Source organism: Anolis sagrei, chromosome 2, assembly GCF_037176765.1.
Source record: "Anolis sagrei isolate rAnoSag1 chromosome 2, rAnoSag1.mat, whole genome shotgun sequence".
NCBI classification, from domain to species: Eukaryota; Metazoa; Chordata; class Lepidosauria; order Squamata; family Dactyloidae; genus Anolis; species Anolis sagrei.
The window spans coordinates 87,586,887-87,600,671 of NC_090022.1; the positions used below are offsets into that span (position 1 = coordinate 87,586,887).

The window sequence follows — 13,785 nt, forward strand, 5'->3', positions numbered from 1 at the left end:
CTAGGATGACTCTGTTGTAGAAAGCTCCCTTAAACTAAAGTTGTCATTCAGAATAGCTATTAAACTGATGCGGTGTTTTTCTAAAATAGATTTTGCTTGACTTTGCTGATCCATCCATCACATCTACATTGAAGATGAAGGCTAACTGTCATGTTTTTTATAGACCCGTCAAGTGTTGGAAGAACTGACTGAACTACCTGTGATGGTGGAGCTTGCCAGTGATTTTCTGGATCGGAATACTCCTGTATTTAGAGATGATGTGTGCTTTTTCATCAGCCAGTCTGGTGAGTTTATAATTTCCATAATAACAAACACTATTTGTTTTGTGTTTTGGAACTCTAATGCACTAATAAAGAGCTCTGAAGAAATTTTGATTACTATTTGCCACCATACACAATTTGGCTTGAGCATCTGCAGTAACATAACCACTTGCTTTCCACCAACATGGTAGATTCCAATCTGTAGACAGGTATTTTTTTTATAGTTTAGGTTTGTAGGACAACTGCTCCCACTGTAGGAAGAAATGTTGTTGCCATCTTTCACTATGACTACAGTGAACTTTGTATGAAACTTTTGAAGGCATCTTGGTAACCTCAGCTATGTAAAGAAAAACTATTCTTGTTTGCTAAAGGCCAGTAAGCTTTTGATGGATAGACTTAATCAAGGAATCTGCCAGACCTGAGCAGAGCAATTGATGTATCTTGGATGTCTGCCATTCATAGAGTTGCTGTCAAAGTCCACCATGGCAGTTAACAGCTACAACATTTTATGAAGGGATAAGGCACAACTATGAACAACATGGATTATTATCACTTTAGTTTGTAACTCGAGTCTAAGGTGCTCATTTTAAGCCAGGTGAGCACCATTTGGCCATGAAGCTGCATATAGCTATACCATGGATATTTTTTTGACTGCCAGTTTCACTAAATTTCCATTTTCCTGGTAAAAGGTGAATTGCTTCCTCTAGATGCTTCTAAGAACAGTTATTTACCTTTTAAATGAACCACAAAGTATCTTCCTGCAATGTTTAACATCCCCCACCCCATTTTTCAGAATGAGAAGTGGGCATTCAGCAATTTTTTGTTTCCATTGGGCATTTTTCCAGTGTGTATTACACCCATATTTTACAACTAGTTAGTAATCTAGAAGTGATGTTCTATAAAATGGCACATAACACATTCATGTCATTTAGGTGCCAGATTGTGAGTGACAGCATGAATTTCCCAGAGCAAATCAACAATTGCAAAGGAATAGCCAGCAAGATATAAAATAACAATGTAATGTAGTATTTTGACTTATAACTCATTACCTACAGCTAGTAAATTGGAATTAGGTTCCTGACTTAAAAGCTAAAGGATGACACTGATATATATGAGTTTTATGTTGCAAAGCAAAATTATAAGCAGAATGAGTTCAGTAAAGCATTAGAAAACAGTGGTTGCACGGTCGGACTAAGCAATGTCCTTACGAAATGAAAAAGCATTTGGCACCAGAGCAATTGGTCTCCAGATTCTTTTTATCAATGATAAGGCAAATACAAAAAACCATCTATGTACAGGTGGCAAATGGAGAATAAATGTCTGAGAACTGAGAACACAGTTTTCTAGAGTAGGTGAACATAAGCATTGCTGCTTTTTAAGAAGAGATGCTATCAAAGTGCATTAAGATCTTCTCAGTTCAGTGATTTCTCCATCTGGCACCAGCTTGAGGTCTGGTCTCTTTTTACTCCTCTGCATTTTTTTTTTTGCTGTGTCCTTGTTCTCTTTGCTCTAAGAAACAATGGACAATGAATGTGGCTTAGGCAACGAGGATCTCCAGGAAATGGAAGATATCATCTTAAGTAAATACTGCAGTCACTCCCACTTACTGCATTCTGTTGACTTGAAGCTTACATTTTAAGAATCTCCTTAACGTTATTTGATCAGTGATCCAGACTGGATCTCTTTGACCAAATAAATGAGCTTTTCCTAACAGGAGATTTCCTGTTGGGAAAAGATAATCAGAATTCAAAGTGAAAACACAGAATAGGTGTGAATATTTTCAATCTATATTTAAGAAGATAATCTGACAAAAGCTAGAGTTGTTTGTTCTCAATTAAACAATTAGATATTGGCTGACTTTGTGCTTTTTGTGAGAGTATTTTCACTACAGATTGAGCATTTCTTATCCAGAAACCCAAAATTTGAAAATACACTGAAATCAACCATGTTGCTGGTTAAGATATTGACTCCTCTGTTTTTGAATGGTTTGCTGTATTCGAACTTTGTTTCCTGTGCAAAAATGTTTAAAATATTATATGAAATTACCTTCATGTTATGTATATGCTGTATATTAAACAAAAAATAATGTCTTTAGATGGGTTCTATCTTCAAAATAGTCTTGTAGATCTTGCTTTACTTGTCCCAATTACATGACAATCAGAGACAAAATGTGATTCTAAAATTTAATTAAAAATATGTACGGAGTTGCCATTTGCCTATAGAGGAATTTCAAAGGAAAATTTCAGTGTGAAATGACTGAAATAGACCTCACCAGTCTATTAGATTCTGTTTTTTGAACACATATTGGGACATCAGTTTCCTGTTCCACTTTAAGATTTAACATGGTAGTACTAAAGATTACAGTTGAGATTACTAATATCAAATGTTGCCATATTTTGCCTAAATTCGGGCTTTATTGAATTTTCAGGTCCCCCCACATTGTATTGACATTTGATTATATAGGGTTTGTATCCTCTCCCGTGATGTTCCTATTATATACCCAAGTGACTGATGAAGTAGACTTTCGTTTACATAAGCATGATGTAGTAAATGTGCTTGTCTTTGCAAAACAACAGGACTTCTTTGCTCTAGGTATTTAACAGTATAGAAGGGGAAGAGAGGTTTTCCTTCCCTACTAGTGTAGTTATTGGGAGAAGTACTTACTAAATAAGTCAGAGCTGTATTTAGTCGGGCTTGCCTCACAATTGTCAAGCTATTGTTTTTTAAACTACATACCTTGAGAATATCATGAAAGAAGGAGAAATAGCATGTAAACTCCAGGCAAGTGGGGTTTTCCAACTTGATGTAGTCTTTCTTTGAATAGATTATTTTGAGTGTGACATTTTCTAAACTAGGTTTAACTGCATTGAATATAGTAGAAATAACACTTAAAGATTGTTTTGTAGTTTTGAATTACACATAAATGCCACTATTGGTTTGTATTGAAGGGGAAACTGCTGATACACTGATGGCTTTACGATACTGTAAAGAACGCCGAGCTTTGACGGTTGGAATTACAAACACTGTTGGAAGCTCAATCTCCAGGGACACAGACTGTGGGGTCCATATCAATGCAGGGCCTGAGATTGGAGTGGCAAGCACAAAGGTAACTGCCATCCATTTTCACTGGTATTTTGTCTCCTCTTTGTTTAACTTGGCATGTCTTCATAGAGTTTCCACATAATATGTGTTTTACTGTACTAGGAACTATGTTGTTTGGTTCTGTAAGAATGATTTGGTATCAAGTGCTTGAACTACAAGTCTCAGCAACTGTAGTTCCATAGTCAACAATAAAGAATGCTAGGAATTGTGGTTCTGCAATGTCCGGATGGCCCTAAGATTTCCACTGCTGCTGTAAAAAGCAGCCTCACACATGTTAAACTACTGTATTTCTCTCCACTTTTGGGCTGCCAAAATTTGTTATGTTTTCTCACTTAATTGTTACATTAGAGACAGCTCAGGCTAGGACTCTCCCTTCTCCCTCTTTCCACCTAGGAGGTAAGACAGTTCCTAAAAAGAATTACAAACTCTGTGAAGGGAGAAGCCCCATTCAGCTCCAATTTGAAACAAAAACCAAAAGCACATTTTTTCTTTGCATAATGGTCGCACACCCTTTTCTGCAAAAAAGCATAAAATGCAACCATTATATTATAAAATGTGGTATTAGTGTTTCGAGTTTGGCATTGTTTACATTTAATTGGCAGTAGCTCCCTAGGGAGACAGACGAGAGTCTTTCCCATACATATCTGGAGATGCTATGAACCAAATCTGAAATCTAAATGCAGAACTTTGCTCTGTTACAGAGCATCAGCCCTTCTCACTTCATAAAATTACAGAACCAGAAGTGGACTTCAAGCTAAGTCTAGTATGGTTTTGTTTTGGTTATTTTGAAATCTGCACGACTCTCAAGGAGTCCCAAGAGGAAAAAAAATGGCCCTGAAATATGCTGCAGTTTTACTTTCAATTTTGGCACCAAGGTAGTAAATTTTCAAATAAATTCCCTTTTCTTCCTGTTGAATTTTCAGGCTTACAACAGTCAATTCATCTCTCTTGTAATGTTTGGTTTGATGATGTCTGAAGACAGAATTTCCTTGCAAAATAGGAGACAGGAGATCATAAATGGTCTAAAGTCACTACCTGGTATGCATACATTTTACTGCCTTTCAAATTAATATGGAATGTATCAGGATATGATATGAGAGAGTTAAAATCCAAATTTGTAGGTCGTATTGAAAATTTTACATATAAACATGCCCTAAGTGTTCAACTCAGCTCATCACTGATTTAATAATCTTGAAAGGCATTATCACATGTAGGTTGTTGGCATTTTATTAATTTAATGCAGTTATTTGAAAATAAGTGGAAAATCTGAGAAGAAATATTCAAACTTGAAAAATAGAATCATGCCCTGAATGCTTATGCTTGCTATCTCACTAGTCAAACCGACAAAATTGTGCCTGGGTACATTAAACCCGGGAGTTTGCTCCTCCTGCCAACAAAATTCCAAACAATTTTGTATAGAGAATATCTGTAATATGAAATTTGTAGTTTAATTATGTTATCGGTTTTAAATAACTTTTTTATTTTGAAGTATTCATATTTTACAAGAACATACTACTCTGTAGAAATTCAGAGCCTTCAAATAAAAATAATAATCCGGGGAATGTTTTGATGACCAAACCAATTAAGCCCCAGGCCATTTCTTGTTAACATTCAAATCAACCCCTATACTGCTCTTTTTAAAAAAGCATATTATCTCGGGGAGCTTTAAAATCTGTCTGTTAATATTAAGAGCTGCAAAAAGAAATGCCTATGAATCCACTTTGAAATAACAACTAAACATTTTGGGGATGCCAGTTGCAATCGGAGTTTCTCGAGTGCTGATGTTTTACTAGTTAATAACAAAGTTGGGAATAGTTATATTGATTACTAAATAAAATCCCAAATACACTTTGTTTATTCCTTTATGAGGCCAAGCGGAAGACTATCTGTGTGTGCTATTTGGTCAGTCTTCTGCTTAGTCTCATAAAAGAATAAAGTGTATTTGGGAGCGATGGATAGGGAGCTAGAATTTGAAACTCACTTTATCAGGCAAAATTGGTGAAATCATACTGGGTTCTTTGGATGGCTTAATAAAGATATCACCAAGTGCATTTTTGTTAATAAAGATATAGTTCAAGAAAGTTCAAATGCAGTCCCAGCTACATCTGATGTATTCTTGTTTCTGAAATAGATATCTGTACTGACTAATATAATAATGAAAATAATTCCAATTTTAATATCTGGCAGAGCTGATCAAAGAAGTACTGTCCTTGGATGAAAAGATACATGATCTAGCACTTGAACTGTATAAACAGCGATCACTCTTGGTTATGGGTCGTGGCTACAATTATGCTACTTGCTTGGAAGGTGCATTGGTATGAATTTATCTTAACTTGAAAGGAAGACAGTTGTATTTTATAGTTGTTATTAAAACATATTCATTTACATTAGTTTGGGGGATGTCAAACTAATTATCTAAAATGACATGTAATACAATTTGGCTTTTTATGTTTCAAAAGAGGCTTTTACTGAAGAAAGGAATACTGGTGCATTTTTCACTTTCAGAGATGGCTGGTGGTTTCATATGCCCACCTGGTGGGGACATGAAATAGGTCCTTCTTGGTAGCTTTTCTCAGGCCATAGACCAGTGGTGCACAGCCTTGGACCCTCCAGGTGTTTGGAAGTCCAACTCCCAGAAGCCCTAGCCAGTTTGTTCAGTGGTCAGGAATATTGGGAGCGGAAGTCCAGAAGGTTGTGTGCCACTGCTCTATAGTGTTCTGGCTATAATGGTCCCCTATTCTGAGTTGTAGTTCAAAATTTAAGCAGTTATCCACAGTTCAGAAGAATTCAGTGCTAGGGATGGCTCCTTCACAGTTTATACTAAAACTGCGAACAGATGACCATTGACCATTTACATGAGAGTCATCAGCCAATACTGTTCACTTTGCAGTACAGCCAGTGATTGAATCTGCACTGCTTCCATGCATTATATCTTGTGCAAGAAACTCCAGAACATCCCAGACATGTATAGAGAAGATGCAGAAACAGTGTTTGATGGATTTGTCTCTAATGTTCCTGTTATGTATTCACACATGGGAACTGTACAAGCACTTTTGCCAGGATCCAAAGAGCTATGTAACTTATTAAAAATCACCCATTGGTCTTTGGGCACACTGGAAATAGCTTTTGGATTTCAATATATTTCTTCAAGCTAAATAAAGTTTTAGAGTAGACCCAATGAAATGGATAACACTCTTGTTAGTTGTGACACACAAGTCACATTCATTTTAGTGGGCCTACAATAGTTGTAACTAATACTTAATTTAGTCCTGTGTTACTGCACTTAAGTATTTTATGCATTTTATCTACCATTTTAACTCGGGTCTTGTTTTATTTACTTGGCAGAAAATCAAGGAAATTACCTATATGCATTCTGAAGGCATCCTGGCTGGGGAGCTGAAACATGGACCATTGGCTCTGATAGATAAACAGATGCCAGTGATCATGATTATTATGAAAGATCCCTGCTTCACAAAGTGCCAGAACGCTCTACAGCAAGTCACTGCTCGCCAGGTGAGCTGCCCAAGAACCATTTTATATACTTGAAGATAGTGTTAAGTCTACAGAATCATAATGGCGGTTTCTGCTTTGCCTCAGTCTAGAGCTATATAATCTAGAGGACTAAAAAGTTCCATCTAGGAAGTGGCACAGTTTGGAGAATAAGGAATTTGTATTCTTGCTCCTCTCCTTTATTAAACAAATAGTGCTATTGCTGACAATTTAGTCTTTCTTAATCTTGAACCCTCAGGTAATATTGAAATAAGACTCCCATTATCCTCACCTATTTCCTTGCTCTCTGGTGTGATAGGAGTTGTAGACCAACATCAAGGGATGCAGTGTTAGGAAATAGGAAATGATTGAGACTTCATTAATTTTGTTCCTTAGCATGCTACACAAATATTTAATCTTCTTCATTAAAAAATGTCTAAACAAACAGAACAAAATAATTTTGTTTTGTTGAATGGTAATCTGTTTTCAGAATCTTGATACCAGGGGCCAATGAAGTCCAGAATCCTGTTTGCAACATACAGAAGTGTCAGGGCTTTTGAAGGTTTATAGATGTGGGTATAAAAAGCTCTTGTTATCTTTACCAGACATCTGGTATTCATATATTTTCTTTCAAAGGAGGGATAGCTAATACCCCAGAGAACAGGATCAGAATTCAAAATGACCTCAACAGATTAGAGAGCTGGGCCAAGACTAACAAAATGAATTTCAACAAGGAGGAATGTACAATACTACACTTTGGCAATAAAATGGAATGCAGATATATAGAATGTGGAACACCTGCTTGAAAACAATACACGTGAAAGGGATCTTGGTGTCTTAGTAGACCTCCAGCTGAACATGTGTCAACAGTGTGATACAACAGCTTAAAAAGCCAATGTGATTTAGGCTGCATCAATAGCAATATAGTGTCAAGATCAAGTGAAGTCAAAGGCCCCTTCCACACAGCTGAATAAACTCCCACATGTTCTGCTTTGAACTGGAATATATGTCGGTGTGGATGAAGGTTACCATCCAAAAGCAGATATTGTGGGATTTTCTGCTCTGGTATTCTGGATTATGTGGTTGTGTAGAAGGGCCCATAGTTCTTGCTATATGTTGGAAAATTGCCTGAAGCAAATCATGTAGAAATTCTAATCAATGTCATTCAACTTCATTTTTGTACAGGGTCGCCCTGTTATCTTATGTTCCAGAGAAGATACTGAGAGCTCCAAGTTTGCTTACAAAACTATTGAGCTTCCACAGACTGTGGACTGTCTGCAAGGGGTTTTGAGTGTTATTCCTCTACAGCTGCTTTCATTCCACCTGGCTGTTCTCAGAGGATATGATGTAAGTTATTTCTATATTTAGAGACTCCAATTAAAGCACTTATACAAACACACTTGGATACTTCCCCTGGCTAGAAACAGGAATGATTGCATGGCATTTAGAGAAAGAAATAGTTTTGCCCTTTCAAATCTGATTTTATTTATCTTTAATGTGCAGCGTACACTCAGCAGAATGTCTAAACAAATGTACAGATTTCTTGTTCAAGTCACAGACTTCTTGGCATTTTGGTTGGCACATAACAGTATCATTATTCAAAATATGAACTTGTCAACTACCAACACAGGGCAATAACATGGATGGATGTGAGGAGCCATTACGGCAGGGCTTAGGGGCCTCAGGCCCTGGAGTCAACCTTGGTCCTCATAATAATAATATTGTAATAATACTTTATTTATAACCTGCCCTCTCTCCCCAAAAGGCCTTATGGACTCTTCTAACTGTCCCCTATTGGGTTCCTCAGGTAACCATATCTCCTTTCCAACAGAACAATAATAGAGATTTCTCAAATACAGGGTTTTCACATTTTTTAAAAAAAAGAAAGCTGAAATGCTTCCTCTAAATCTCAGTTATTGGCACAAAGATTTTAAATACACAACATAATATTACTTTTGGTCCCAGCTTTTTGCCTTTGACCTCACCCACCTCTGGAATGTGGCTCTTCAGAATTTATCTGAGGTTGAATTCCTATCTTTTAACTTTGTGGGGAAGGTCAGCACTATGTAATTCAACGTTCATGTGTTCTACTAATTTTCATAGTTCAGGCCCTAAGTTGACACAACATGAAATCACATTTCCTCAAGTCTTCTCTAGAGCTAAGAAATTGGCAAACAGGGAGAGAAAGACTTTTCAGTTGTGGTCTCTAGATTACAAAAAAAAAAAATTCATTGTGTGGCAGATGTATTATCTCTATCCAGTTTGAGTCTGCTTTCATAGATGTTCTGTAAACTGGCTGAAAAGAGTTGAAGGGAAATGCAGAAAAAGCCAAGCTCCTGATACATATGAGGGAGTCAAAAAAGGAAGCAACAGTCAAGGGAAAAGGGTGGTGAGGTAAAGTGACCCTAAGAGGTGGATGTCAAGTTTTGGGCACATAGCCATAAACATTCTCTGTTTTTGCTGAAATCTAGCCAGTATTACATTCTTATACTATTTGATTTAGTGATGAGCATGAATGTCTTAAATGTCCCTACAAGAGGTTGGCATACTGAAAATCTTTTTTTTTTTTTTGTTATTCCAGGTGGATTTTCCAAGAAATTTGGCCAAATCTGTGACTGTGGAATAAGTGTAGTGCCATTAAAATATGTGTTACAAAGAATCTTAAATTACTTTTCTATCACAAGATCTTTTAACAAAGTGTTTTGATGACACTGACTTTACAAAGCACACCACTACAAAGCATAATTATATTTCAGTGGGATTTTGATGATGGAAATGTGGAACCAATAGAATGGAGATACTGCTAACTGGAAAGTATTTGGAAGGGTATTTTTAATGAAAAAATCTGCTTATTGTGCCTTTACATGTTTGTTACATGCCTTGCACCTAAGTGCTCTTGCTTATAGCGTCTTTGAAATAAAAACATTGCCAAAGAATAGAAGAAAATCATTGTTTACATATGGTTAATGAATGGTATTTTCTATAACTGTGCAATATGTATGTACATAGCTTTTCCCTGTATTACTGTGAATAAATCAACACTATACATGCAGGCTGATTCTATACATGTAGATGTAGGATATACTCCCAGGTACATGTGCGTAGGACTGCTGCCTTACTTTTAAATACAAAGTATTTATATATGCACAAATGTATAGCATTTAAGTTATTTTTACTTTATCGGTTGCTTGTAGTAGTGGTAATGCTCAAGTTTTCATTCTGGGCTCATTAAAGTCCTGCTAATTATGTACTTTTATTGTTTGCTTTTTTTACTTTTAAGTGCAACTTTAAGTACAAAGTTTTTGATTATTTTCTGCCTTCCCCCCCTAGTGTTATGTACCTGAGAAAATACTCTTGCATCTTTCCACAGATCCTTCCATTCATATTGCATCTATGTACCTTTCAGTAGTTATGAACTCTTAAAGTTTCTCTTGTTTGTGGTTCTTTTTTGTCCAAATGCCATTTTACTTGAGCCAAACTCTCTTCATCTTATTGAACAGTATTATTTAATCTTGTAAGGCCTAAATACTTGTAAGGTTATAGAATATTATGTGAGCTCAGATCTGTTGGTTCTTTTTGAACAGCTCAAATGCTATGCAATTAAAGAAAATATTGATTACAGTGTGTGTTTCATGGATTCCTTCTTAGACACTGTACACATGCCAGTCCACAGCACTCCGTCTTGCTTTCTTAGTATCTCACAATAGTAGCCAGCAACCTTCCAAGTTGTTTTCTATGACCCCTGGATCATGTCTGTACACGCATCGACATTGGAATAGCCTGGTCTACGCGTTTGGATCATGTGATTTTAATGTTTTTATTAGGTGTTTTAATTCTTATATTTCACATTTTAAATGTCTTTTTTTCCTTATCTTATAGTAAATTGTCCTATTAATTTTATGATTAATTATATGGTGTTGATTTGTGATTTGGTTTATGTATGTAAGACATTGAATTTTGCCATTATTTCTGTGTAACCCGCTTTGAGTCCCCCCAGGGGTGAGAAAAGCAGTATATAAATACTGTAAATAAATAAGCAAAGGGAAAAAATCCCCCTTCTGAAACTGCTATACCTGGAACTGTGGTTTTCCCTTTTAAACAAGGTTAGCCTCCCCTGTGCCTTTTGAAAAGTCAAAGGTGTTAGAAAATTTGATGCTTAGACCAGTTTGTTTGGTGTTTATTACTTATTTATTATTTAAAACATTTATATTCCACCCTTCTAACCAGGAAGAGGACTCAGGGCGGAGCACAGCATATATACGGCAAACATTCAATGCCAGGATAAGAATTCATTATATGCATACATAAACATTAAAAACATTTGTCTAAATATTAAAATACACTGTTTAAAACTGTCTTGATCATCTGCGTCCAATCTAATTGGCCTGGTAAGGTTTCCTATTGCTGCTTTATTGCATCATCCTGAAAGCTTGGTCTCACAGCCAAGCTTGTGGGACCAAATTTGTGGGGAAAGGAGTACACAGAGGTCTTAGGCATGGAAAAGTGGGCCCTGGATCTTGCTTTAGCGGTATTCAAAATTGTAGTTTAGGATAGGGCTCTACAGAGAAGAAAAGCTTAACATTTTAAAAGTCTGAAATCACCAGTGACAGTGAAAATGCCTGAGCAGCTGGGGTTTCACCTATAAAGAGATGTTGAGGTGGTTCAACGAGTATATCTCAATATGAGTACAATTGGCCCTTTGTATTAGCTGGGGTTTGGTTCCAGGACACTCTTTGGATACTAAAATCCATGGATGCTCAAGTACCATTATAAACAATGTTATGGTAAATTAATGTCTTAAACAAAATGGCAAAATCAAGGTTTGTTTTTTGGATTTTGGGTGGGGGCGGGCAGGGATATTTACAAGCCCGTGGATGATTGAATCTATGGATAAAGAATTCAAGGAAACAGAAACAACTGTATAGCTCAATGACACTATCAATTTAGTGTGTGGTAATAATTTTTATACCCTGCCTCCATCTCCCCAAAGGGACTCAGGGCTGCTTAGACATGGGACAAAACGTCCACAGTAGGTAAAGGTTTTCCCCTGACATTAAGTCCAGTCGTGTCCGACTCTGGGGTGTGGTGCTCATCTCTATTTCTAAGCCGAAGAGCCGGCATTGTCCGTAGACACCTCCAAGGTCATGCGGCTGGCATGACTCAGTACATAAGGCAAAAACATAAAAGCAAAACAATCCATTAAAAACAAAATACAATTAAAATAAAACATACCAAAACAAAACATAATCAGATAAAACACAAATAAATGGGTATAAAAACATCAGCCTTAAAGCTCAGACAATACACAACAAAAACCAATAGCCAGAAATACTAAGGTGGTAGCTAGTTATAGAAAAGATATAAAAGGATGAAGTTGGGCAAGAAAGGAGCTTTGTGATGCCTCTGTGCTCTTGTATCCAAAGATTCTAACCTGTCTATCTTATTGAAAACTGAAGTACTAATTGCCCCAAAAGAATTGTGTACATAAACATCCTTTAAAAAAAAGGCAGCCTTTGCATCCCAAACTAAAAGAGGGCAGGCATGTATGATAGGACGGATATTCACAAATTGTGGAATATCCTTCCCTCAGAGATCCATTGGGTATCCAACATTGATACAAAGCATTCTGGCACTGAGTAAGCACATTTTTTTTATTAAACCCTTTGAAGTCAACTTGATTTTAATTCAATTTTATCATTTGCAAAGTTTCAGGTGATTCTCACTTATTTTAAATTGCCTATTCTAAAAAGTATAACCATACAATATAGTCTGTCTTAAATTGTGTTTGTCTATGCCACCTTTGGATTCTTGTGTTTAGGGTGGCATCTGCTGTGTATGATTGTATATGGATAGATAGCAAGCCACGATTGAAATATAAGTACCTATATACAGGGGCAAATTAGATATTTCTTTCCTACACTAGAATTCTGAATCTTCCTGGCAAATATCTTCATACAAATCACAGTTAATTGATAAAATTACCTGCCACAAGATGTAATTACCACTAGCTTGCATAACTTTGAAAGGGAATTACACAAATAGATATGTCTTATGCATGGCCCCAAGTAATGGTATGTTGTTTGAAACTATCAACTTCAGGGAAGCACCATTTGCTGGGAATTAATAGGAGAGAGCTATTACTTTTACTCCTTATAGAATTGTCAGTGAGCCATTAGGACACTATTGTGGCAAACAGAGATGAGTTGGCCATACAAGGCACCATGTGCCATTTCTCCAGTCCTATGCCTTCAAATCAGCATAAACCCTATAAATCTACATGCTTGCCCTTCATCATGTTCTCCCTCTATTGAGAATGGCAATTGTGAATGGCCTTCAACTATAAAATGAGCACAAAAACTGGTTGGCTCAAACCTTACCCTGAAATCTTTGACGGAACAAGAGGACAAACTTTTTACATATACAACGACCACTGCTAGAATTGTTTTTGCTAGAGAGTGGAAGCAAGGCACAGTACCACCCGTACAGGATTGGGTGGAAAAAATCAGAGAAATAAAGGACATGGACGAACTGACTTTTTTGTTGAAGAAAAATACAGGCATGATAATAAAAAGAACGAATTGGGACAATCTTCATGACTATCTGGACAATTTGCGAATATAAAAAAACAAGAGAGACAATTTTATTATCTTTAATAAAAAAAATATATTTTTGAATAACAAGAATATTTTATCCAAGAAGATGGAATGGAAGTCACTTTTTTTCTTTATTTTTATTTTTCTATTTTTTTTGTATGTGGATTTTGTAGGGTTTTATTTAGGATATCTTTTTTTACTTCTTACTTTATTGGCCTTTCCCTCTCTCTTTTTTCTTTACTTTTCTATACCTAATTGTTCTCACTCTTTCGTTGTATTCTATATAAAATTTAATAAAATTCCTTTAAAAAACACACAGTTACAATTAACACAATTAATTG

At 36.2% G+C, this 13,785-nt stretch overlaps 1 protein-coding gene across 1 annotated transcript in view; it reads left to right on the forward strand.

Moving 5' to 3' along the window:
• The window catches only part of GFPT2 (glutamine-fructose-6-phosphate transaminase 2), a 29,325-nt gene extending 18,853 nt beyond the window's left edge, over positions 1 to 10,472 (forward strand). The window contains exons 13-19 of the mRNA XM_060765380.2: positions 164 to 284; positions 3,209 to 3,366; positions 4,286 to 4,400; positions 5,550 to 5,677; positions 6,708 to 6,875; positions 8,037 to 8,198; positions 9,433 to 10,472. Of these exons, the coding sequence (XP_060621363.2) occupies positions 164 to 284; positions 3,209 to 3,366; positions 4,286 to 4,400; positions 5,550 to 5,677; positions 6,708 to 6,875; positions 8,037 to 8,198; positions 9,433 to 9,477 (897 nt within the window). The 3' untranslated portion in view covers positions 9,478 to 10,472. The remainder of the gene's footprint in view (positions 1 to 163; positions 285 to 3,208; positions 3,367 to 4,285; positions 4,401 to 5,549; positions 5,678 to 6,707; positions 6,876 to 8,036; positions 8,199 to 9,432) is intronic.
• Positions 10,473 to 13,785: the final 3,313 nt, after the last annotated feature.